Here is a 27512-nt window from a genome sequence, read left to right as displayed (position 1 = left end):
AAATAATCCCGTCCACACATAAAGGCAGAAATGAAGGAAAACGCTGCTATGAACATGCCAAAGCAGCAGGTGGCGCTAGATTCCTAACCGGGAAAAAGTAAACAAAGCTGGGGCATAGAAGCAGAACAGAGTCGTACGTGTGGACGGACAGTAACTGTGTGTATATGTAAGCATTTAAACACTGCAGAGAGTAGAATTAACAGTATTGTAGAAATTCATTTCACCGAAACAATAACGTGGCGCACAGTGTGACGCATGCACCAGTTTATTGTATTTCCAGACTTGCTTTCGGCACAATTTACAGTGCACGCTACTCTGTTTTTTGTCAGACTTGAAATAGCCGAAATACCTTCACACTACGGAACTTCTATGGCTCTTCCGTTCGACAATCTCTCCGGCGTTGGAACCATCATCTGTTTTCTCTTCGGTCACGCTCGGTTGATTTTTCTAGTCGGCAGCGATAGCTTAATTTCTCTATCGAGTAAAAGTTATATCGCGATACATATCGTTATCGTTCTATCGCCCAGCTCTAGCTCGGATCTCAGCTGACCCTTCTCACCCTGGACACAGTCTGTTTGACCTGCTCCCCTCAGGCAGGAGGCTCCGGTCCATTCGCACCAGAACCTCTCGCCATAAGAACAGTTTCTTCCCCTCTGCTGTTGGACACATGAACAATAACCATATGACTGTTCCCACCACCAACACATGACCCTACGCTGTGTCACTGCATCATTCCATGTTTGGCACTGATCACCACCTGCACTCATGTATATATCATGTATATATCTATCTACTTAGCACTTTTAATTCTTATTCTCATTTTTATTTTCATGTCTATTTAAGCGTAATTTATAACAGTATGTTTGCACTGAAGCACCGCAGCAATTTCCCAATGTTGTAAACCCGCTCAACATTTGGCAATAAAACCCTTTCTGATTCTGACCATGGCAGCCTAACCTAGCCTGCATTCCTGCCATGTTCGCTTGGTGTGTGTGTGTGTGTGTGTGTGTGTGTGTGTGTGTGTGTGTGTGTGTGTGTGTGTGTGTCAGTCAGAGGCTAGCTATGCTTCGGGGAGGTGACCGTTATCTCAGCGGCTCACAGAAACAGCCAAACAAAGAAGTGCGTGAGCGTCCAGCTGTGACGCCTCCTGAGGCTGATAACGTCTCCTCTCAAAGCCATTACAGTCAGAAAAGCTTTTCTGACTGGAGTCAGACCGGAGTCTATCCAAACGCTAATGTGTTGTCATTTAATCTTGATCAGGCGTGTTTACATTCAGTTAATACTGTTGTCATGCTGTAATTAGGTTTCATTAACAGGTAATTAGCAGATTTGGGTTTTTCCTGTTCGACCGCGATGCATCGTGTAAACAAAGAGATTTACAAACATCTTGATTTCATCTTGATTTTTACATCCGCACTTTATTCCAGCTTTTCCACTGCATCGCTGCATTAGTGCCCAGTGTTTACCACTTGGTTTAAAGTTTAATTACAATTTTAATGTCATGTATGAACACTTTTTTAACCTACATGCAAATATTAGATTTTTTTAATTGACAAATGTAAATGTAAATTTAAAAGTCAAAATGGAAAGCCTGTAATTATGGATGAAAAAATAAAATAGAAATGCACCTGTGTATTAGGCAGCTGCTGAATATCGTGGTAAAATGGCCACTGAAAACAAGAGCTTTGTGGCACGTTTCAAAAAGTGACAAAAAAAACCAACAAAAGAAAGCAAACGTTAAAGATGGAGAAGGTTACAGACACAATGCTCATCTGCTTAAAAATGAGTGGAAACCTTTGCAGCAGTGATCACTAGTTATCAGTTATAGAACAAGCTGTAGCGCCATTAGTCAGAGCCAGCTATCTTCCTAAAGATGTCAACACAGACAGCGCACTTCTTGCACAATTTAACTCTAAAAAAAAAAACAGACAAGCGACGTCCTCGGATTTGGCACAGAGGTCATCAGTGAGAATCAGTTTCTGTGAAAATACATGATTGTGTAACATTAAACCCGCATGCAGAAAACGTCCAGATTACAGTTTGCTGAAGAACTGGAAGTGTGATGACACAGATCAGATGGGGTCTGCCGTGTTCCGTCTGAACTTAGCCAGGAAAATCCCAGTGACTGGAGAATTCCCACAGTGAAGAAGAGAAGTGGGAGTGGGATGACATGTGGCTACATGAGTGCAAAAGGTGTTGGAGGGATGACATTTATAGATGGCACCACGGCTGCCTGTGGTTACACAAAACAAAAAACACCCCACAAACTTGATATGTTGAGTTCCAGCGTCACTGACAGAAGAAGATTCCTGAGTGCAAAACACCTCCCGCTGAACAACGGCATCCTTCATACCAACAAGTCAAAGTGAAAACAAACAGGAACCAAACTGACTTCAGCTGCATCGTCTGCAGATCCACAAAGTTTCATGTAGCAAGTCAAATCTCTTTCTTCTTAATTTTACATGAGGGCAAAGATCCTGTTGTTCAGAAGTAACTTCAGAGGATACGCACTTTTGAAACGTTTGACATTTAAGTAACTCTGCGCCCTTTGCTGCACATAATATATATTTTAATAAAAGAATGTTCTTCAAAAATCATAAAAGGTCACCGAGACCTTCAGTCAACAGCATAACTTCAGTTACAGTGCAGCAGAGCTACCATTAGCCAAACAGTAGCTACAGTTTCACTTCACAGACTAACATGGACACAGCACATTCAGCCAGGCTATTAACAGCATCTACAAATCCAGCTGTCATTCAGAGGTGAAAGCACCAATATTACTCACTAGAAGCCCCAAAGACGTGTTCGCTGCCACCTGGCCGGGAAAGGCCAGGTAACAATGCATGAAAAAGGGCAGTAATAGCAAAATAGCATAGCCATAAAAGAGTAGCAATTAGGCAAAATTATACTCACCAGTGAAAGGAGAAAAACCTAAAAAGGTCCATCTGTAGACGTGTATTGCTGAAAATCCATCATCTAACCTATTTTAAAAGCTATTTGCAGGCTTTGTCTGATCAACACTTGTGACTCACAAAGCTCATCTGTACTGATGCTTCCAACCACCTGCTTCTAGCAAGAGTGGGACTTATTTATCCTGCCTCTTCCCATGTCTCCTGTTCCCGCCGCTCTTATTTAGCCCACCTCCTTTGCATCTCTCCCACCCTTCCACTTTTCCGTGTCTCAGTCTATAAGGTGGGAATTTGGAAAATCCCAAGGCACTTGAGGAATCCTGCTGGTCTTTGTCTGCTTGGGTTTGTCCCCAAACTGCTTCTCAGACAAAAACTAAAACCTGAGATGTAGTGTTAACAGAGACGCACAGCAAAAGAGGCATTTAGGAAACAAAGAATGAATTGATATCATCTAACAGCCCCACAATGAAGCCACTCCCCCAGCTCTTCTCTCTCACCGTCTATAACCACTCCCTAAAAGTTGAGTATTATACCCCCTGACCCAGTATCATGTTCAGCCGCCTATCAGGTCAGGGGGCAGCTCTCCCGCCCTCTCTTATTACCACCTTTCAACCAGCCCAGTCTTAGCTGAGCTCATACCCCTGCATGACTACTTGTCTGTGGATTTCGTTAATATTTCTTGCTTCACCAGCTCAGCAAAAGCCTATTTGAGTAGACAAACACACACAAAGTGCACATTTTCAGGGAAACACATGATCAGGCGACCACCCGGCCAGTTGCCATGTCTGTACCAAATGCCTGCAAGCCAAGACCAGCCCTCCACAGAAAAGCTTTTAAAACAGTAATGTCATTAGACTCCAAGCGACTTTAAGGAATCTCCATTTTTGGAGCGCAGAGCCTGATCAATAGAGCAGAGTGCAGGAGAATGGCTGCTGGCAGCACTTCCCTCTGCAACAGGACCGGCTTCCCTGGAATTAAGACAATTCTGAAAATCCCATTTTGGAAAGAGGCCTGGCCTCACTTACTCAGCTTCTGTCCCGACTTAAACAAAATATTTTGTCCTCTTGGTTCAGATATATTTAGAACTCCTCACAATGCACACCAACAGTGTCCTTTCTTTAAAATAGCTGCTAAACGTAGACCATCATTACTCTGCAATTACCCACCCAAAGTGCAAACACGCATGGGCTGAAAGCACACCATCCAAGTGGTGTAATAATTAACCGGGAATGAAAAACACCAGAGAAAATGTAGCAAAACACAGAGAGGGAGAAAGGCTTCCAACCCAGGTCCAAACATACCGGACACTTTTTTCTTTAAACAAATGAATTTATCGCTCCACAAGATGATAAAGCAAACTTTGCATATCTCTAACGGTTTTTTCCCTCCCTTTGCTGTTCTGCTCGAATCGCTAACAAAAGTTTTTTACATCTATCTGCAGCTTTGGCTAAAAATGCACGAGCGCTCCGAGCTGACCGAGAAAGATTTAATTCCACAGTAGCCTTTTCCACAAACCCAGCTTCCTCCTGTGCCAGTCAAACCCAAAGTGGCCATAATGGGCTATGACACACGGCGCCCAAAACATTGTTTCAGAAATAGATCTGGAGGGCCACCGCTCTTGGCGTGTAGCAGCAGGTACCCAACAAAGCCTAAATGTCACCCACATTATACATCGCACGAAGGATGGGAGGGATCGATCAGTCACTGTGTGGTCGCACAGCAAATTAACCTTTAAGTAAAGACGCGATGCTGATGTTTAACCACAGAGCGTCCATAAATGCGCGGTAGCTTTTAACGTGTAGAGTCTTCAGGATAAGCATTGCTCCCATCTAAGAACACTAGACGGCTAACATCGCCAAAGCTAAGACAGCATAGCTGGTCCAGATCTGTGTAGTTTCTCAAAGCTCCCACCAGTGTTTCATTTCCACAGAATGTCCCAGCTGCCACGTATGGCAACATTTACATTATAATGTTGGATACCATTAAAAGGCCAATCGCATATCGCAAAAGAACAATTACTCATGTCAGTTCCTGCATCTGAGAAGAGACGTGACACCCAAAGGAAAAAGGTTTCCGTGCTGGAGAATTTCATGACATGAGAGGCAAAAATTTTTCAGGTTTTTTCGAGTTAAAAAAGAAAAAGAAAAAAAAGACACATTTTCATGCAAGAAGGAAAACTGAAAGATTTAATGATGCTCTTTTAAACATGGATTTAATTTCAAAGAAATCAGAGCAAGTGTGTAACAATTAAAAAGTTTAAATAAGTAACAGCCAAAAACAGCACTGGTAAAAACTTTGCTTACTGTGTGAACAGACAGAACAGAAAAGCAGCAGAGTAGCGATGGATCCAAACAGATCTGAACTTTATACACTGTATTTAATAAAGTGACGATTCATCCATAGAAAAATGCATCTTAATAAATCCACCATCGAAAACGACCCTGAGACCACCACAAACTGCACGACTGAAACGAGCAGGAAGATCACATCCAGAGTTCAGTTCATATTCTGCAATTACGTTTTTTCTTACATCAAAATCGATTTGCAATCAGAATCAGTCGGCGCCAACCAGCTGGATCCAGTCCGTCCCTCTCCCTGTTTACTTAAGGGCAGTCTGGTCAAGCTGCTGCTGCGGCCGCTCTCGATGTCATTCAGCTGCCTCGATTCTCTCGTCCCAGGGTCGAACTAAATCCACCGTCTGCAGCTGGTCACTGCTCTGGGATGTGCTGTGAGCTTGGAAGGAAGTACGTCCAAGGATGAGGATTATTGCTTTGTTATTTATTGTGCTACTTATCAGTTCATCTGAGGACATGCCTTACTGTGGGCACAAAGTTAGAGCAGAGAATGGGACACAGTACTGGTGAGAGCGACAGATCATTCATAGTTAGGCTTAGTTTTGTAAAAGGACAGAAACACAGCAGCGTTTGGATGGAGAGGCTTCACACGAGTCTAAATTCAAGAGAGGAATTTCAACCAGGCTGCAAAAAGCGTACTTAAAGCACGCCAGTGCAAAAGTGTAGCAACAGTGGTGTTAGTGAAATTATACCCTTCACCATCTTTCCTTAAAAACAAAGTGTCATCTTCGCATTCATTTACTTTTGTTCTTGAACACGTACAGCACGTGAAGCAGTCTTCCAGGTTGTACTTTTTACAATGACTAGTATCTAAAGTCCAGCTATTGGACAATAACTCTTACTTATATGTTGCTTTGAACCATTACAGATGCATTTCTTGTTTTAGTGGCTAAAGATGCACGCAAGCACAGGATGCAGAAGGAAGGAAGCATTAACTGCTTCTGTAGTGTGCAATTGTTTTTTTAACAGTCAACAAAAAAAGGGAAAGTCCACATACTTAAATGCTGGGATGGAGTCGGTGACGGACTTGCAGGAAGTCGTGGGCTGAGAGACAGAGCACCAGGAAGCTCCTTCCAGCTTTTTCAAAAACTTTGTGGTAGTTTTGCGAGGAACGCCAAGGTCATGAACCTACAGCTGCGGGGATACAGTTAATGCAGCAGTCCACCGAGGACTGACAGACAAAAGGACAGATGGACACCAACAGGTCCATCTCCCTTTTCCAGCTGTTGTAGGAGCAGCAGTGGCCCCAGGGTGTAATGATTAACGCCTCAGTCAAATGCTGCACAAACCAGATGGTAAAGATAGATGAGAAGGGCAAAGTCCCTCGTCTCTGCAGCTCTGCACCCACAGACAAACCATCACTCTCCACATACGATTAATCCTGTGCGCACACAGTGTTTAAATCATTTTTAATAAACATGGAGCCGTAGTCAGGAAGCACTGTGCCGTAAAACTGTAATCACATAGCCTTTTCTGTGCAAACATAAAAGAGCAGCATAAAAACATAATTACACAAAAGGCAGGCTTTTATAGCATCGCTATTTACTTTCCAAACCTTAAATGATGACTAAAGAGCGAGAGGCGACTTCATATATTCTGGGGAGGAAAAAAGAAAAAGAAATGTCCAGCGTCGACTTGACAAGAAAAATATCCCTGCTAACAAAAGAAACATGCAATCAGGCGAAATCTTTCCTTCCTTCGTTCTAATCGTGCCCTCCAAAGTTCAGTCGGGACGCTCGTTATGAAACGAGCTCACAAACAGGACATTGTGCATCAACAAGGGTGGACGTTTCTGACAAAAACACTGGTGTGGCGAGAAAACAGGCATCAAAGCACTCACATGCACGCTGACTCAAATCATAAGCTGGCTCTTTTCATAAGGCACAGAGCATCTCACATATCAAAGGTCTCCCTCGAACACTCAATAGCATCCCCTTCAGCTCGCTACATGAAAGAGAACACTGTGGTGTCTTATAATACGCCGTTTTCCCCGTTCACAGGGCCCAACTTCAAACATGGACAAAATCAAGTAGGAAGCCTTTCAGTGTCTCTGTGGAACGGAGTTTCCTGGAAGTTTAAGTCAGAAATTATCAGGAGGCAGCAGGCTCATTCATAATTTGGCACACTAAACGCCTTACTAGACGTGCTCCATATAGACCCGCCATCACACACACTCGCCGGGGCTCCTGCTTTGCAGAGTGCGAGTAAGTATCACGAACATCTGGCCAAGCCCTTATCACCATGGGAAAAATGTCTAAGGAGGCTGTGTTATCCCTGCTCCAGGGTCCGATTTAGATTGTGTCTGCGGTTCAGCAGCCATAAACTGTCATAGCTGTGATTCTTGTTAATGGGAATCATGAACAGTGATTGTTAAGCGTTTGTTCGCCTATTTCACGAGAGCTAGACCTGAGGCTGTTTTGCCTTCATTGCCATGCAGCCTCGCTCACGCCTGACCAGAGATGGGCAGTAACGCGTTACTTGTAACGCGTTACTGTAATCTGATTACTTTTTTCAAGTAACGAGTAAAGTAAGGGATTACTATTGCAAAATCGGTAATTAGATTACCGTTACTTTCCCGTAGGAACGCTGCGTTACTGCGTTACTAAAACCGTGATTTTTTTTGCGAGAATGTCTCACGACAGTGACGTAAGCAAGTGCGACGTTGGTGACAGCAGCTGTGTGCAGATCAATAATGGATAATATATCGAGTGCGGGAGAGAGTATGAGCGTGCAGCGTTTAAAGCGTGGAAGTACTGACCTTACTTTGAGTTTGATTCCATAAAAAGTGACAAAAACATTAGCGTCCATCGTGCGTGGGAAGAAAACTTCTTTTTACAGCGAAAAAAACCCCTAAACTTCCAAACAAGCACCGAGTAGCTACGACGTGATGGGAAACTCACAGAGAAACTCGCGCGGATTCTTCAACTGACCGCAGCACACCTGCACCAGGGTAAACCTCCGCCTACCCTGCTCCTGCTTTACAGGTGAAAATAGAGCAAAAGGACCGCTGAGTCTTTGACTTTATTTATTTTCTGCTGTGTTTTACTTGCATCTATTTGAAAGACTGAGTGTAAACACAAAAAATATTTTATTTTATGAGCTGGAATGTGTAGAAAATAGGTTTAAATGTTAAACTAATTTATTCAACTCAGAGAATGTTGCAGATAATTAAATGTTTTGCTTGATGCATAAAGTTAAAAGATTAAAACTAATAAAACAAGTTTTAAAAAGAGACTTTTCCATTTGATTACATTTTGTATGATGGATTATGTAGAAAAAGTAGAATTGGGCTGAAAGATCTATCGCTTTATCACCTCTTCAGGTTGTAAATCGTGTTTTTAAAAAGTAACTAAGTAACTAAGTAACTAAGTAATTAATTACTTTTGAAAATAAGTAATCAGTAAAGTAACGGGATTACTTTTTTGGGGGAGTAATCAGTAATTAGTTACTGATTACTTTTTTCAAGTAACTTGACCAACACTGCGCCTGACCCACGTGGGCAGAACTAAGTCAAGTCAGAAAATGAAATTAAGCTGGCAGAGGAGGCGTTAGAAAGAAATGGCAAACAGACCGGGTGGGTGTCAATATCAGTGACATTCACCTGGACCGAGTGTGTTGGGGGGTTCAGGTAGTTTCATTGGGGCCGAGGTCAATTGCACCAACGAGTTGGGGAATCCTTTTCTTAATGGTACTGCCACGTGAAGACATTCGTGGACTCCTCAGTGAAGACCTTTCATTAAACCGTGGTTTCTCTCCGACTCACATGACACAGGGTGGCAGGTCTACCACCTGAGGTACTAACAGGAAGGTTGGTGGTTCGATCCCAGTCTGCTCCAGTCTGCAGATACTAGCCCCATGTTGCATCTATCGGAGTGTGGATGTTAGTTAGGAAGCACTTTAATAAGAGTAGAAAAAAGTGCTTGGCTGAATGTACAAGTTGTGTAAAGCCCTTTGAGTGCTCAACAGAGTAGAAAAGCACTATATAAGAACCAGCCCATTTACATCACTACAGGATTTATTTATTAGACTTGGCACCTTTGTGATATAATTATAGAAAGTTGTGTTCAGACAAACGACCACCAGCTCAGTGAACAGTTTAAATGAGAAATGCAGAAGGTGAAAGAATCTACAGCTGAGCACAAACGTGCATTTCAACATGTGATATAACATGAAGCCGTTTAAAGCAGCGTCGTGCAGACGTACTACGATTCCTCGGACAGGAACCAGGGATTTTTTTAACCTTAATGGCAGAAGATTTGAAGCAGGCTTTCATGTCTGAGTCCTTTTGTCTGATTAGTGCACTCATGCTCCCAACTCCCATTACTACCTGACTGACAATACAAGCGATGACTCATTCAGTAGATTAGCAAAGGAAAAAATAATAAAAATATTCGTCAAGCTTCCAAGTGCACCGATTTGTGTTTAATGAGGGGGATCACGACTGTGCACACACTGGTCTTAACTCATCTGTACAGCTGCACCCCACGGTGTCGCACCTCAGCTAACCCCACACACATTATTATTAGATACCACTACAGGCCGACGTAAAGTTCAACGCGATAGAACGAAGCTGGAACTTCCAACATGCAACACAAATTCATAACGTCACATTACAGGCTCGAGTTAAAACTCCAGAGAGTCAGTGCACAGAATTCCTTCATTTCCTAACAAGACTTAATTTCACATCTGCAAGCAGGAACATGAAACCTAGTTTTGACATGCAGACACACAATGCAAGACTTTTACATTAATATTACATGAAAATGTTCCGTCCACAAACATGCACGCACAAAGGTTAAAAGGGTGGTTAGCGCTACGTTGTTGTGTTTCCTGTTCAGCTGACAAAGGATGAGTAACATTACTTTAACATAATGATCATTCCTATCAATCAACAGGATCCGAGACAAAAAGGAAATCTCACTAAGACTCCCACTGGGAAATAGGACCAGTGTCCCAGAAATGAGATGGCCCCATCAGATTAACACAGAGGCCTGAGAGGGGACTGGAGTAACAGAAACAGCTTAGACATGACAGGCAGTTTGTGGTGAAAAATCGCAGGAGGCACAAAAACTGTCCAGCAGTCAATATAATGACATTATGAGAGGACAAAAAAAGGGCTTAAATTTTATCTAATGTTTCACAACATCTCAGGAAAGGGAGGCATCAGGAGAATTGTGCTTTGCCTGCCATATACGAAGCGAGAGCCACAATTAGGTTTCCATAATTCACTAAAAAAAGCCATACAGTTGGCATATTTCACAGTGAATCTGAATGACAAAAATACTGAGCAGCAAATTAGGATTAAAGAGAAAAGCATTTGGCCAAGCAAGCCACTAGAGAACTGAACCAGTGCCAGTGCACCCACACACTCCGGCATGGAGCGATTCCATGCCAGCCCGGAGAGAAGACAGGGAATACTCCTTCCTTTAATCAGACAAGATATTAAAAGAGCATCGATAACCTAGATGCTTGAATTAAATATGTCTTCACCTTCTCAAATCAAGTCAATCCGGCTACACTCCCGAGTGAGGTCACGAGAGGACTCGGATCCTTAGAAGAGGACGATAAAACAAACGTGCTGCAAAAACGTTCCCAGCAACATCCCAGAGGAAGCGGCAGTAATGTGAAACACAGTGAACTGGCTGAATGATAACCATGTCACAAAGGTGACATTCCTAGCTGGAGGGAAAGCCGCCGTCTTTTCTGTAACTCGGGCCCATTAAGGTAGTCTGTATGCGGTCTTTCTTTCTGGCCCGGCTCGCTGGGGAGCACCATTACAGGGAAGCAGTTTGGACTTTGACCCCGGTGCCTGCAGAGAGCTGGGAAACACTTCTGAGCTCCTCTGCTTCCTGTCAGTGAGAGATGCAGGAATCAGACAGGTTCCTTAATATTCAGCCTTTTCCCTGCTGTTAGTGGTTACGGGGGCCTAACGATGTGCATTCCAGCACTTGTGTGATTTTCACAGTCTAGGAGCAGGTGTTGCTTCGCTTTTGATTGGTGGTTGTTGTACTCCAGAGAAACACATACCAAATGAAAGAGGGGGGAGAAAAATCTCACACTTCCCCCTCCCTCCCCATCAACTTTCTTTTGCCATTACCACTTCTCTGCCCCCTCCTGTTTCAACAAATGAGCTCACTGTTTTTACAATGATTAGTACTTAAGGGACTTAGCAGTAAATGTACGAGGTGTAAGTGGTATGAGTGTGAAGACAACTACACAATACACAAATTCATGCAGAGACAAAGAAAATAAGACAAATAAGAGCGCCAGCATGGATCCTGTCAGTGCGGCTTCAGTGACGTGAACCCCCCCAGGCTATTAGTCCCAACTTAGATGAAGGTTTCAACCAACTTCCTGCAAAATCAAAAGGTTTGTATTTTCCTGTTTATAATGGACAAAACTGAGACAAAGCAAGAACTGGAAACGATCGAAAAACAGTTTGGGATACAAACACACAGAGCTTCAGGCGCTGTAAGCAAACACATCCACATAACAACGCTTTCCCAGAGCGTCTCCTCAGATGTGAGGGACGATTTCAGACTGTACCTGTGACTGCTGGCAGCACACGATGCTTTGAAGAGGACAGAGCTTAAGGGAAACAAAACGCCTTCGAGCAAATGCTTTTCAGACTCAAACCATCAGAAAAAAGGTAGGAAATAAATATATGTATCACACCCACCACGTAATCCAGCACTCGTCTTTGAAAGCATATGCAAGAGCTGAAAAGCCAGGTACACACAGGAAGAACAGAAAGCACACCAAGCCGGAGCTAAACAGCCTACGAGCGATTAGAACTGCAAAGCCTTCAGTCTGCCTAAGTAGCTTGGTGTCCTCGACGGTGGGCGATTATCTTGCGCTTGGCTTTGGGGGGATATCAGACTGTCAGGGCGCAGTTAGAGAACAGCCAGCTGGTCGTGGCATGGAGAAGCGTTTCTATCACGGTGGAGCAGATGAGCAAAGCTTTCCTGGGGGCAACAAATAAATAAGAAAGTTGCAAGTACTAAGAATATAACTGCTCTGAGACCAGCCGGTCAACCGTGACGACAGCCTGCCACTGATCGTTAGCAGACAAACTTCTGGGTGATGTCAGTGCAGCAGTAAGAATTTACCGCTACTATTTCACAACCCTTATGTGGCAATAAGCTGCGCACACGTGGACGCAGTTTAATTTGATGCCGTTTTAAAAGCAAAGAAACAGAAATGACGTGTGACAGGATGAAAGAGAAGAGTCCAGTGTCCAAGGCGGAGTGACTACCAGACCTAACGCGCCCAAGAAGCGGAAAGAGGTCTTTGTGTGACGGCAGAGTCACGGTCATGGGTTAGAGCGCTTTAACCTTCTGATCCTCTGCCCTCCTCATGTGGATTCTGAACCTTGAATTTTCTCCAAGAAACCAGACTCACACAACCTCCCAAAAACATGCGAGTGGAAACTTTCAGCACCAAAGAAGTTTACTTGGTATAAAGCGTTGCTTAATTTCCTGGTGCTACATTCCTTAGATAAAGAAATTACTATTAGCGGGCTGTAAAAGTGTGATAACATTGTTCAAACAAAAAAACTAAAAGTCGAGGAATCAAAATCCAATGATGGCTGAAAAACAGGAAACTAAAGAGGAAAGCTCGTGAGGCTTTCAGCCTTAACAGCTGATAAATCAAAGCACACACGTCTAGTTCCTGAGAGTCACCATCAACAAGCTGATGGCCGCACTGTGGAAAATCCCATCTGTTTCAGGCTGAGAACACTTGTCCATACAAGACTTGTCTTAATATGATAGGGCAGCTTTTAGAGTGCCTTTACGGTCCATGACCTCACTCTGTAGCGCGCGCACACACACGCGACATTAAAAAAGGAGTAACGAGAACAAAACCAAAGCCCAGGAGTCATTCTTTTGAACGTTACCAGCCAATGCCACATCCAGCTGGAATACTTCGTAACTTTCCACACGGCGGTGTCCGCAAACGCCTCCTCCCCCATCCATCCATGTGTCAAAGCAGCGGGGTCTCGTCAACACAGCGCCAAACGCTTACGGCGAAGGTTTTGGTGTAGACACGCAGCGTTGTGTCGGCCGGGGAGAGAGTAAAGTTACTGCCACCACGGCACTTGGCACGGCATCGGTGTCCAGGGAGCCCGGTGGCAAAGTGGCGGTCTGCGACGCAGAGTGGAAAAAACTTCCAGACAGCACCACGCTGCTGAACCCTGGCTAACCGCACACCTTTTAGCCGCAGGCTCGAGCACACACCGCCTCACACCTACCTCCGTTTCCAGGTCAGCTGTATCACGGTCTCCGGCGTGGTACGACTCGGGGACGCTTGGGTCAAATTTTAAAGCCGCTGTCTGCAGTTTCGACGCGGTGAACAACGTTGCAAGGCAGCCACATACAAAGAATAAGTTTCAGCACATAGAGCAGCCGACATGTGATAGATGTGTATCACACACGAAAGCCTTACTGAACACAGACAGAATCGCGCTAACAACTCGTTTGGGTGCAAACTTAACCGTAAGTTCCGCGGAGCTCCGAGAAATCCATGCAGCAACTTGCTCGCTCCCGACAGCCCCTGTTGCTTAACTTGTAGCGAGCCAACTACCCAGCTGTGACAACCTCCGTCAAGCCAGTGGCAGCGACAGCGGTAACTTCCGGTTTGGAACTTCGAAATAAATGTAGCAAAAACTAGAATAACACGTTAATGACAATTTATAAAACAAAAACGCCACACAAAAAGAAGATTTCGTTTATTTTATTTAATCAAAGACCTAAAATAACAAATACATTCTTTGCTGTTATTTTTAAAGCGTTTCACAAGAGATATTCACGTTTTTATTTTTTTAAGCAAAAAAAAAAAAGCATCTTCCGGTAGCAGTACCTGTGACGTATGATTTTTCTACTGGCGCTCTCGGGTTTGCTCGTTTTCATGTTCAGCATTTGTCTGTTAGCATTTTCATATCATTAAAATTTCTGTATATAAATTGTATTTAATTTTTGCCATTTCCAACCAACTGTGGAGAAGCTGCGTGTAACAGCTGACTTACCCTTTAAATTCAAATTCTGTCACATACGCAGTATGACACGTGGTGCTTATTGCTGTGCAGCAAGAATTGACCGTAAGATAAAGGGTATAGTACAGTAAGTGATATTTATGTAAATTACACCTTTACTTGACTTTTTACTTTTGCAGAGGATTGTATATTACATCATCCATTACCAATCACCGGTAATACCAGTGTAAAATAATATTTCTGATTGTTATCGCATCAAATAATGATGCATTTTTATGCATGTAATTACATGTTTGTGACTGTACACACACTTTGTACAGCAATTTGGGCAACGTTGTATTTGAAAGCTCATTTAAAAATAAATTTTATTTGCTTACTGAATGTATGCAAAAGTACTTTCAGCAGTTCTCTCATTTCTGTGCCTGGACTCTATTTACACACACACACACACACACACACACACACACACACACACACACACACACACACACACACACACACACACACACACACACACACACACTTGCTTGAGTGTGTAAATTTTCATGCATTTTAAGCTTGTGCACAATCAAAGCCTCCAAGACCAATCCTGAGAATGCTGAACACTTTGCAACACATATTCTTACAGCTTTGTGGCTTCTCAGCCTGGCTGCATGATAAACACAGTTGCAAGTTTCAACACAGCGCCATTCAAAAATCTCATAACTCTCTCTGGGCACAGCTGATTGCTACACTGTCAACTCTTTTAATCAGCCTAATGCCACCACTGAATGCCGCAGTGGCAAACTTTGTGAGAAACTAAATGGATTATCTGTCTGAAATGGCTCGTAGGCCAACCATTAGACGTGAAGGAATGTAATTCCAATGAATGACATGGATTATTAACTTTAGGGAGATTAGGTCCCCGTGGATAACCAATCAAGAGTAAATACAGCCTGGAGACGAACTCACTAGAAGTGCATCAGTTCTGGCAGACGGGTGGGGGCACAGAAAAACTAATCCTCCAGTGCTGAAGTCTGTCAGAGGCTTATGAGGAATACACCACATCAGTGTAGAGTGTTACTTTATTAAAACATAAAAAAATGTACACAGATAAAGTAAATATACAGAGTGCACATCTAAGTGTTTAACATAAAATACAACCGAGCTGTACTTTCAGTGCCGTTTCCCTCACTTAGAATAGATTGAGATGAATTTCAATAGGCAAAACGTTTCCTCCGATAAGCAAAGCGTTCAAGTACAGTTACTCTTTTTCACATTTTTGTCTTTAGGAACAGTGCCATCTACTGTTACGCAGGTGAGGGGGGAGGGGGACCGTACACATTCACACTCCCACAGAGAGTTAGCGGCAGTCGCCTCAACTGTCTGCAATGCAGTACAAAATCACAAGCACACCGCTCATATGAGCAGCAATGCAATTTGTCACTAGGACTAAAAGAGCCAAGTCCATGTCACTGAAGCCACAGCACCACGACATCATGCTGCTAAATCTCACTCGATGGCTGAACTGTAAGATCGTCTGTCACCACAAGAAATTCTTTAAGAATTAAATATGACAACAGCAAAACTAGCATTCAAGTTTGAGCCCAGATTGGTGATTTTTTCCTGCAATAATCAACATACTGTAAAAAGAAAAAAGTAAAGATATGACAACATGAAGAGTCACAAGTTTTTTACCGTTCAGCCCACTTTACACATTTGGTTGTCTCGTTTTTACCGACTTCAAGCAGCTGAATGTGAACAAAGTTGCAGCTTTAAAGGAAAGTGTCTGCAGTGCTGGCAGCTAATGTAATAAAACGCTGTCACCAGAACCACACCCTGGAGACTAAATGATAACTGCAGCAGCTGTTTTAGCGTGCCAGTGAATCCAGTCCTCTTCCAGTCAGAGTGAGTAGCTTTGGAAGGTGCAATAATAGGATAGTTCATCAATTCTTTTGCACTGAATGCCACCATAACTTAATTGTTTTTAAACAAATGGAAGTTATCTATGTCACAAAGTTTCTATATTCATCCTAGTTTAATAAAAACAACACAAAAACCCAAGACTTTACTTGTCTTCATTTGCCCGAATGACCTGAGGTGCAACCAATCAGTGCTTGGAGGTGAGAGTAAGGGTGGAGGAGACGCGGAAGATCTGCGGCAGCATGTTGCTCAACTGGTAGAACATTTCCTCTGAGATAGTCTGTCAGTACAAAGAGACACACAGAGGGGTGACCAGGGTTAGTGGGCGGTTTGCACGGAAACATCTTCTCTCCCCGTGCTGTGATAATGGAAAGATGCTGTTTAAAGTCCTCAAAAAACAAAAGTACAGCTGAACTCTTGGCGTCCAGTCAAGTATTAACAGCCTCTGTGGCGTCCTGACATGAAGTGAGCTCAGCAGCTGTGACTGGAACAGGGGACACACTCTAAGCACTGCCACCCGTCAAGTAAGAATGTTAAGTAATCCTAAAGCAGAAGCAGTCCCGCAAACACACGGCTTATATTTAGACACAGTATTTCTTTGAGTCGCAGACAACAATGTCGTTTCAGAAGCTGCTATTTTGAATGGTGTCTGAGCATGTAGCTGACAGGAAGCCGGTACAGTCAGAGTCCTTTGATGCCACTCGTTTTATCATCTTATCCTGTCAGCGGGAGCTCATTCTATAGGATCCACCGCCTTCCTGACAAACCGCAAAAACTCTGCACGTATAGCTTCGCAAATAGTAACGGCCGTGATTCATCCTGCACGGCAAGCTTAAATCAAAATATAACAGAAAACCTCGCTTCAAAGTTAACCCCGAATCTTTTTCCCTTTCCTTTATAACAAATTAACATAAGACCTGGATTTCCAACAAAGTGAAAGTGATTACACCTCAGTGTTGGCAAGCTGCACACTAATCCCATTGCTTATCACACATTTATGTGACTGAGTCTCTGAGCTTTCTTTTATCACAGCAGTGCAAATATGGAGCTAAAATATCCTAAAGCTCTGTAATCTATGATTTATGGCACGCTTTTCAAGCAGTCAACTCTTCGTAGTGTGCACTCGGAGACATGCACTGCAAGGCCAGGTGTGCCTTTTGTTACATTATGTACGTGCGAGGCCTTAAGTATACAATTCTTTAAAAGAAGCATGAAGCATTGCCGGAAGGCAGTCACTCAGAGAACAGCAGTGTATCCACAGGTACACGTTTTGAAGCCTGAATAACTGATCTCACCTTTGGCACTAGAAACTGGACTGTGCGTGATACACCGCCGTCCCACGAGGCCATTTCCATCATAAAACCTGCAAAGAAAATTTAGCATGAATATCACCATTCATTCTTACATTGCTGCATGCAATGTTAAGTGCAATTATTGTGTATTAATACATAATAAAGTAACACAGTATTAAGGATTCTGTATATTTATGTTTGACAGACGGTTGAACAAACAAGAAAAAACCCACCAAATGACCAACAACAGCTATGCATAACATCCATGTTACCTTTGACACATTTGAATACGAGCTCCGCCCTTTTAAGACACCACGGTATGGTCATCTCCTGCAATGAACAGAGAAGGAAGGTTGGTGTGAAATGAGACACACGGCGGTGAACTCAGACTGACGTACGACTTCATTTCAAAGACTTCATGTAGCACCACCATCACCTGCAGCGTACGAGCTCCACAGACCAAACAGGAAAAATAATGTGATCAGTTTTTGTAATGTGAAACAATGTTTCAAAAGACTTTTTGGCATCTTCTTTCATTTCTTTCAAATTTGTAACATTTTTAACGTTCTCGTATTACTTATATCTGTGCTACAGTTCAAACATGATAAGAGAAAGAAAAGCAAACGAGTTGGTGGTGAATGATGTTACGGGTTAAAGTCACAGAACATTAGTACACAGATACTGTTTCTACAATATGCCGTCCTACACACTACAGAGCAGAGAGAACCTGTTATATGATGCGTCTTTGTGTCAAATCCAAAGCTTCTTATTAGGCAACTATGTCTAAACTGATGTTGTCAAAATGTTCTTTGTGCTAAATCAAACACTTCTATTTCCTTTCAGCTTTGAGTGTACTCCGCTGCAGTTTGTGCACAGTGATCTCATCTTGCAAACTACCTGTTCTCACTGCAAGGAGTGTAACAGAGAGTCTTTGCCACAACGCACACTCTTGTTTACTTGTACGTTTTGTATTTGGATAAGCTGCACAGGCTTTAGTGAGGGATTTCTGAATATTCATTCAGCTTTTTGGTAGGACTGAAGCGTAAACAGGAGCACTGAAGGCGACTGTGGCGTTTGCCAAACAGTTTAAGGCAAGAACAAAAGTGTTTCTTACAGCCAGGAAAATGAACACAGCAGTCGTGAAACAGTCAACGTCTGCAAAGTGGCTCCAAATGAACCCAGTTTTCAGTTTTATCTACACAAACCTTTAACCATATATTATAGTGACACTGAGCATTTATTATGTGAACCTCTTTCCTCAAACTTCAAAGGAAAAAGAAAAACCAAAATAAGAACAAGAGCAACAGCCGTGCTGGATTTGGACTGTGGTCTGTAGTTCATGTAGACAAACTAAACCAGTTGTTGTAACACTACAATAGACTTGTACAAACAGGCAAACATCTGTGCTCAAAAGGGAAATGCCTGAAAAAGAAGCTGGCAGATGGAAAGTTTTGAAATGAGAAGCCTTCAATCAAGTATCCTCTGCTTCTCGAGGCTTCCAGAGCTCCAAAACTTTAGTTTTATGAATCTAAAGACTGTTGATTAGGCAGCAGAAGAAAAATTAGGCATCTATAAAGAGGCTTGTTGAACTGATTATGTTATTATTGGTAACATTACTCAGTTAAATAACCAACAAAGGACATCTAATGTGATTAAAAACAAAGAAACAAATGTAACAGACTAAATACAAGAAGTTTCACAGGAAAATACTAGAAGTGTCCGCTCGCTTCACGTCGAGGCTTTTTCTGTTATTGACCCAAACATGTGAGCACTGACTGTCGCTGTGCGTATGTGCTCTGTACGATCGGTGACCCAAATAAAGTTGTAGTCTGAATCTACAGTTCGTGTCCAACGAGTCAGACGTTACCGTACAGGAATAAGCACAAGCTTAAAGTCAGTCTGGGTGCTGACAGTCGGGAAAGTTGCACAGCCATCAGGTTTTGGGGTTTGACGCAAGTGCAAGACCACAGACGAACCTCACAGTTTGTGACGTACCCTGTTACAACATCACTGAGTAACAATGCACTCATAGCAGTTTTTCTGGGAACCGATCCTGATTACTCAAAACCCCTTTTGCTTCCCCCCCACCTGTATCAAATAGCTGACAGTAGAGCTTCAAACAGGTAACACAAGAAAAGAAAGAAGGCAATAAATCACGAATCCAAGACCAGAGTCATCGAATAACGAACGTTTCAGCCCCAGCCGGCTGAACTCAAACGCCTCCCATCAACATCGGCCGCTTTGAAAACGTTTCTCAGCACCATTAATCACTAAAGTTTCAATTCTCTACTTTTTAATACAACTGAATCATTAACGTTCAATCACAGGTATGACAGTTTGAAGAGTTTATTACAGTGTAATGATACAAGTACAAATACTCAGGTTGATCTAACAGGAATACTCCAAATGAGACTTTTTTTCTACTTGCCCAAACTAAACCATCAAGAAGAAAGAAGAAGAAAGTGTACTTTATTGGTCCCCGTGAGGAAAATCCCTCTCTGCATTTAACCCATTCACTCAGTGAAGCAGTGGGCAGCCATTGGGCGCCCGGGGAGCAGTGTGTAGGGACGGTACCTTGCTCAGGGGTACCTCAGGGTAGCTGTTCAGGGGAATCGAACCCCCGACCTTCCAATCATGGGGCCACCACTCTACCTACTGAGCTATCCCTGCCCTCAAACATCAAACATCCACGGCAACCCTGAAACGTCTAATAACCCAACAATGGATCTGTCCGGCTCAACCATTTACCTGTACTGTACTTCCTGATCCTTTCTCTATTTGGAGAAATCTGATCAGTTTGTGTACTCGTGCAGTTTATGGGGAAAAAGCAGATTCTGTGAAGGCACAATACCTGGACGTCTGCTGGTCCAATAAACTTGCAGTCATTTGCTCCACTAAGATTATTATATTACAATATGCAGTTTACAAGCGTTTATTCTTGCAGCTGCACTCATGCAAGCATTGAGAGCGTCTTCTTACCTCGGACATGTCGTGGACGAGCAGCAGAGGGATGGTAACGGTGGTGATGTCGTGAGTGCAGCACACCTTGAGGATGTTTCTCAAGCCCATGATGGCTGGGTCCCGGGCAGTGATGTTCCCTGATCGGACGTTGTCATCCACACACAGATGGAAGACGGCGTGGACCTCCGACAGGTTGGAGTGCCGCGTGATATAGAACTCACCTTTAGGAAGAGATGTCGCCGACAGAGTTAAAATATAAAATGATGCTCTAGAAATAATCTGCTGGATAATCACAAACTGTTTTCTTAATACCTGGTAAGATATTCGAGGGATTTCTTTCAACATTTTTGCTCTTATCATCACCGCCGTTCTTTTGAGTCTCTGTAAGGATACAGGATTGCAGAATAAAGCACAAATCAGCAGGAACAATGCTCATCACACTATGTCAAAGGGACAAAAAGTGTTAGCAGTGGATCTGTGACAGGCTTGGAAGCCAGTGGGCCTGTATGTGTACACCTCTACTCAGTAAATCACTTATGCTGTGATAAAATCAACATCTTCTATTTCCTGACAGCTTAATCCCGCTCTCATACTGCTAGCATAACACTGAAATGTCCCAGCTCCACGAGGAGCCTTTCAGTGTGAGCTTCGTGTAAAAGCCAGACTCGTACAGGCAAGTATACGCGTTTACTTGCGTCCTATAACTTTTATTTTATTGTTTGTTTGAGAAAGGCTTGAATTTTACTCATATGTTATATTATGGTATTAAAACAGGAGATAAACATCTTGTTTTCCTGAAGAATGGCTGAAACTATAAAAAACCAACCATAGCATCAAGAATAATCAAATTTATTCCCCAAGATTTCGGGACCTCCAGGCTGAGCGAAATGTCTCACCAGGCTGGTCTTTGTGCTTGCTGCTCCGCTGGGCTCTGGCGTACAGCACCACCTGCTGCACCTCCTCCAGCTGCTCTTCTAGGCAGGGGAAGTGGAAGTCTGTGCACTCCTTTGCCACAGTTGCAAAGTCTGTGGGTTGACATAGAGCAGGCCCCAGATGAACTCAAACACAGTGGAACCAAATGACTGCTTAGCCTCAAGTTCAAACTTAAAGTTAAATGAAACCCACAGTAAGTGAATAAAACACTTAAAGTTTGGCTTCTCCCAGTAAAAGAAAAGAGAAGGTAAACAGAAACAAAATATCCACGTTACAGCCAAAAACCACTCTTTGCAGGTAAAAGCAGGAATCAACATACATATATGTAGCTACATTATACACCGCGTGCTCCCTGACCTCTCTTGATGCCACTGTAGGAGTTGACCCTGTTATCGACCAGGAGCACCAGACCGCACAGTGAGAAGGAGTACAGCGAAAGAGCCGTCTGCAGCCGCCGCAGCTTGGCTCCGCTGCTGCCGTGTCGTCTGTGTTTGCAGAAATCCAGCACATCTGCTCGGACCAGTCGCAGGTTGTGCATCGTCTTTAGCTGCGCTCCTGCAAATTTTTATTGTGTTAACTGTAACAGCGATCCCTGATCTGCGCACAAATACTGGGGAAGCATGTGAAGTACCTAAGTGTATGGTGAAACTCTCCTCCAGCTGAGGCTGTTCCTCGAACATCCTGGCACCCAAATCTGCGGCTTCTGACAGCTGGCTGGGCTGCACCTTAATCTCCTCGCTGGAAAATTGAGAGGGACGAGAAACCAACCCTTAGCACGTCTGCGGATTCAAGGAAATCATTTTATGGAACCGACGGTTATAAAAAGCTTGAGCTTTAGTTGCAGCTGAGGTTTAGTGGGCGAGTGGGCGTGGGTTATACAGGTTAGTAAAGTGAAGAGTTTGATCCCAGGATCTGCTAAAAAAGTTACTTCTGCCGTGGCAGGTAAACGCACACCTTAGCCTTGTTTATCAAGTTTAAGAAATATATTCTAGAAACAGACCCACGAGTGACACGTGCATTGCATTAACTATTCTCACCAGTGTCCGGTGTAAAATTTCATAAACCAGCATTAAACCCAGGAAATCAGCCTGTTTAACCAGTGTTATTATCACAGCACATATCAGATAATGATGCTGCACTCACTGCAGGGTTTCTCCTTTAAAGGAAAGAGTAAGACTCAGCAGCTGACTCTGGTGTTTATCATCTCGAATCGACTGTTTTTGGTAAATGGCCTGTATTTGTATAGCGCTTTACTAAGGACCTCAAAGTGCTTTACACATCCAGTCATCCACACACTGGTGATGGCAGCTACGTTGTAGCCACAGCCACCCTGGGGCGCACTGACAGAGGCGAGGCTGCCGGACACTGGCGCCACCGGGCCCTCTGACCACCACCAGTAGGCAACGGGTGAAGTGTCTTGCCCAAGGACCCTTCCGATTACAAGGCAAACCCCCAACTCTTGAGCCACGATTTTGTTGTACCTCGAAATCCATGAGAGTATTGTCACACACCTGAAAAGGCTAGCTTGGGTAAATGCGAGCAGAAAGTGAGGTTTCATATATCAAAGAACAAACACAAAGACAGGCTGCACTGCAGTGTGCACACACAGATACACAGAGAAGAACTCACTTTATTTTGCTGCTGTTGTTGGATTTCTGCAGGTCCTGGTGCAGTTTGACCACCCAGTCTTGGTATTCATGCTTCTGAATGCCCGTCACTTGTTTAAGCTCGCTTGCCCACTTGTTTTCGAGTACCTGTTCATCGATGACAATGTCAAACATTCAGGGCTTTAAACAAAAAGCTTACTTGAAAAACAAACCATCTGTATCTCCTGAAATGTCACAGGTGAAATCATCTTTTTTTAACCAACACTTCTATTAACACTGAGACAAACTTCCTTTCAAGCTTCCTTTCACCTGTTGTGCATCAAAGTGTTGAGAAGCTACTGCGTTCACATCCTGGTCACTCAGTGTGTTTCCCAGCTCATGCATGACTTTGTCCATTTCTGCCGCTTGCCTACAAAACAGGAAAGCATTTATTGATTTTTAACAGATTGTTGGGAAAGTACATAAACATTCATAAAACATGATAAAAATTATCTCTGTGGTAGGAAACAGATATTAAATCATCTTAAGTGTGGTTGCTTAAAGGGAAAAAAAAGATCTGACCTAATTTTAGTCCATGGAAGAAATTTGAGATGATGATCTATTTGATAATAGTTGTGTAAGAGGGGAGGGCTGAGAACTAACATTGGCCAACAAACTAAAGGCAAAACTGTTGGCAATAAATATTTAGAAATAAGACAGAAAAACATGTTCAGGAAATCCAAAGATCCCAATCAAATGCTGCCTAACACCAACCTCTCCTGAAGCTTCTTAATCTCCATGTCTCTCTCACTGATGAGCTCAGAGATGCTAACAAAGTAGTTGTGCTCCAGGTTGAGCAGCGTATCTGAGGCGGGGGAGTGGATCAGTTCATGGTACACATTGGCAAAGTCCTCATCCCAGCTGGGCTCTTCAGGCCGCGCATGTTCCAGCGTCGTCTGCAACAGTGACGGCAGGAAGCAAAACATCTTCTTGTGAAACGACAGTTGTAAGCAGTTAAAGAAGGGTGGAGGTACAGTGCTTAACCATGATCAGACTGTGAACAAGAACAGTAAGCAAGCAGCTTATTTTCAGCACAAGTAGCCAAACAAAGAAGGCAAAATACAGAGTCGCAGTTTCTGTGTTATGACCTGCAAAACATACGAGGCCAGTTGACCCAGTAAATGCAAAATAACAGCACTCTTCAGTGTGAACACCCCTCATTTACACAGGCTCGAGAATGTTTAGGCAACAAACTCCGTGCAAGCGGGACTGCAGGCAAACTGCTAAATGTGCGAGTGCAGCGGGAGCTGATCTCAGCGGCCTTCCTTAAACATGAAGCGAGGCATTTGGGTTTAAATAAATGTCTCAGTGAACACACCATACACGAAACCACAAAGTCTGCTTCTCACAATTGTGTTTGTTTGTATTTATCCACAGCACAAAAGTAATGACTCAATTCTCGGGCATGTGAATATATCCCATCTCTGGTGGGAAATGCATCAAAGTAACCAAGTAAAATGCTTGCGAGAGACATTAAACACAGCGTGAGGGCTCATGTAATGAGATTTTTTTTGTTTGTTTGTTTGGGGGTTTTTCTTCGAGGGGTCCAGAACTCATGAATAATCAATTACTGCTCCCGTTCTGTTTAAATGACTTTAATGATCTATGACCGCTCCAAAGTTAGTGAGAGTGTTCAAGGACGCTGCTGTGCTGCTGCAGAAACATGGAGCTGTATTTATCAGGGTCTGTTAGGCAGCCAGCGCATGAAATGTATTTTTGGAATACCTGCCAAGCTTAAAAAGCACCGTCCATAATATTAACAGATATTTTTAACAGAAACATTTGTCCACACAGTTTTACAAATTTCTGTATTGAATCTAATCTGTTTCCTGTGTCACTGAATGAGACAGTCGCAGCACGATTCTTTATTCTAACGGCCACATGGCATTTTGAAGTTACAGTTTAAACACACAGTGTTATATAACAATAGCGACGCTTATGGAAGATGTTTTCTGTAACTAAGGCTACGTTCACTCTGCAGGTCTTAATGCTCAACTCCAATTTTCTGATCAAATCAGATTTTTTTGTCTGCTTGTTCACACGACAAATAAAATGCGACAGCAAACGTGCTCCAGTGTGAACGCTCAAAGCGGCCGCGTGCGCAAAAGAAGACGTCACACACGACGCGCTCTGTTTAGACCCAGAGCAACAGCATTGTTTGACTGATGGCCCTTAATATAAAGACTTGTTTCGTACTCTACGTTTCCCACTTTTGCTTTAAGTTATAAAGTTATTTTGTTATTTACATTTGGCCTAATAATGATCCTTATTGCTGTTTAAGAGAGGAGCGCTGCTTCTAGCTGCAGATTTCTGTCAGAACCTGCAGATTATACAGAACAAATAAAATGTTCACGTTGTCTTCCCAACAGTTTCACTGACATCTACACCGGATGGCCAGGAAGCGTTCGCGATGTCTTCTCCGGCGCTGATAATGGCGTCTGTCTTGTGTCAGTGACGTAAAAGACGGATTTAATGCGACATGACCATCAAACAGCAGTCGCTTTCTGAAACATCAGATATGTATCGGATTCAGGACCACATACCAAAGTGACCCAGATCGGCTTTGAAAATTTCGGATTTGTGCCGTTCACACTGTCACACCATGATCGGACAGATGGTCGCAGAGGGTCAGAAAAGTCGGATTTGATGCGCTTTCGCCTGCAGTGTGAACGTAGCCTTAGTTATGGTTAGTTATAGTTAGGCACCAAACAAGACTTTACTTTAAGACAAATGATTTGTAACTGTTAATAAAATATCGTGTGTGAAGTTAAATGTTTTTCATTAAAATTATACATCCTTCAGCCTAAAATAGATAACATTAGAAACAGAAACTTGCTGTAAGGTTGTACAAACAACTAAGGCAGTAAAACTTATAATCCAGCCTCAGCCTCCTAGAAGAGCCACCTATGGTTTATATTTGAAAGGTGATTTTCAGAAAGGTTGACCTCTGAACTATCCATAACATTCATATTTAAAAGAATTAATCAAGGAAGTTACATCTAAGAATCTATGATTCTTACTGATGCCAATCAGAGAAAGGCAAAAACTTTAAGACACTCCCACTCTCCATCCAAAGGGATCTTTCAGAAATTTCTGGAGAACCGATTAGTCAGTAAGAGGTGATCGTGTACCTGCTGATCTCTAATCTATAGCATAACCTGCTCCAGAGCATGTTAGGTTTTCAAGCGTTGCCCCACTGGTAAGAAGTGAACCACCTCCTTAATTCTGAAAACTCAGGGTTCACCGTTAAGGTGCATGGATACAGCGAATTCCTGCTGTGTGGTACCAGGCGTCTGGACAGGTCACCAGTTCATCACAGGGTGGACGCACAGAGACAGACACCCACTCCACACTCACATTCACACCTACTTTTCCTGACGTGCACGTCTTTGGACTTTGGGCCCCAAGCAAACACACAGAAAGGCCCCAGGTGGCTGATGGATTCGAACCCAGGCCCTAGTTCACACAGTGCTGTGTTTAACACGATAAAAGCACAATGAAATGCGTTATTACCTCCACGTAAGACCTGGTCCATGCACTGGTGAGCTTGTTTACATCTACGTCTCCTGTCGTGAGTCTTTGCAGTGCCAGCTCTGCCTCTCTGTCATAATCCAGAATCGTCTCCTTCTCAACGAAACTGGAAAGTGAGTTTTTCAGTTCTAGAGCAACAAAGGACACAAAGTAGATATTTAAAAAAAGAAAGTCTTTCAGGTCTGTGCAAGCAAAGTGGAAAGTGCAACTCTGTAGCTTTGTACAAGAAATGTAACAAGCTCCTGTAATCGAATGCTTTAGTGCAGCTTCTAGCTGTCTTATGTTACAGTTAGGGCCGTGGTTATACTCAGGGAAGGGGGAAGAATAACAATCTCACCACTTTCTAAGTAGCAGGGTATTTTGTGCAGCAGCATCAGGCGTCCGTGAAGGTCACTGATGTTCTCCTGCACAGGAAGCTGCAGGGGCACTTTAAGGACACAGTTGTGTTTACCTGCCCTGAACTCGAACACAAACTCCTTCTCAGTATTGCTGCTTGCCTTGGCTTTGTTCTTCTTCATGGTCACAGCTGAAAAAACAAAACAAGATAGCAGAAAACCATGAATGAATTCAAGCCTCCGGTGCTGCGCCACTTTTACACTGTCGCATCAAATCTGTGACACAACCGATGTTTGCGCACAAAAACACGGTATTCACGAGCTACAACAAAGGCCGTAAATATTTGTAACTTAATCCCTGCTAAATAGCTGCTCAGTTTGTTAACGTGAATCTCAACGTTGGCTAGCAGTGCGGCTAACAACTTAAAGTACCACATATCTAACAATAAATAAATAAATAAACAGAATAAAAATAACAAAACACAAATCTGACAAGACGGCCACAGTATTATTTTTTCAATATCATGTGATGAACATAAAACCTTTCTAAAACTCAAAATTACCTGCGTCTGGATGAATGTAATAACGGTATTTCCTGTAGCCTTCCTGTTTATCGTTGAGCTCGCAGTCAGCTGACTGCATGTGACAGCAGAAGCA

The 27512-nt window shown here is 43.1% G+C and overlaps 2 protein-coding genes across 6 annotated transcripts in view; both read right to left on the bottom strand.

Moving 5' to 3' along the window:
* LOC147324271 (solute carrier family 45 member 3) overlaps nt 1-13864 on the bottom strand; it is a 45850-nt gene extending 31986 nt beyond the window's left edge. Inside the window, exons 1-3 of one of the 5 annotated variants that reach the window (XM_086297923.1) lie at nt 8750-13093; nt 6261-7712; nt 5213-5642 (exon numbers count right to left, since the gene is read on the bottom strand). The gene's annotated coding sequence lies outside the window, so the exon portion shown is untranslated. The other 4 variants (XM_086297924.1, XM_086297925.1, XM_086297926.1 and 1 more) reach the window with 4 other exon arrangements.
* A 1437-nt stretch (nt 13865-15301) lies between these two features.
* Nucleotides 15302-27512, bottom strand: ferry3 (FERRY endosomal RAB5 effector complex subunit 3). Its single transcript, XM_086297931.1, has 14 exons — nt 27419-27512; nt 26858-27046; nt 26503-26648; nt 23704-23885; nt 23260-23359; nt 22973-23097; nt 21975-22081; nt 21701-21898; nt 21307-21435; nt 20723-20791; nt 20429-20631; nt 17722-17779; nt 17453-17520; nt 15302-16437 (listed from the first exon to the last, which is right to left on the bottom strand). The coding sequence occupies exons 1-14, from the start codon at nt 27495-27497 to the stop codon at nt 16345-16347; spliced, it is 1746 nt and encodes a 581-aa protein (XP_086154057.1). The 5' UTR covers nt 27498-27512; the 3' UTR covers nt 15302-16344.

Source organism: Aulonocara sp. 'chitande type north' Nkhata Bay, linkage group LG7 (assembly GCF_057382095.1).
Source record: "Aulonocara sp. 'chitande type north' Nkhata Bay isolate Kocher_YH1m ecotype deep benthic linkage group LG7, A_spYH_male_GT1.1, whole genome shotgun sequence".
NCBI classification, from domain to species: domain Eukaryota; kingdom Metazoa; phylum Chordata; class Actinopteri; order Cichliformes; family Cichlidae; genus Aulonocara; species Aulonocara sp. 'chitande type north' Nkhata Bay.
Note: the sequence above shows the minus strand (reverse complement) of the source record. Positions and strands in the feature narration are given on the sequence as shown.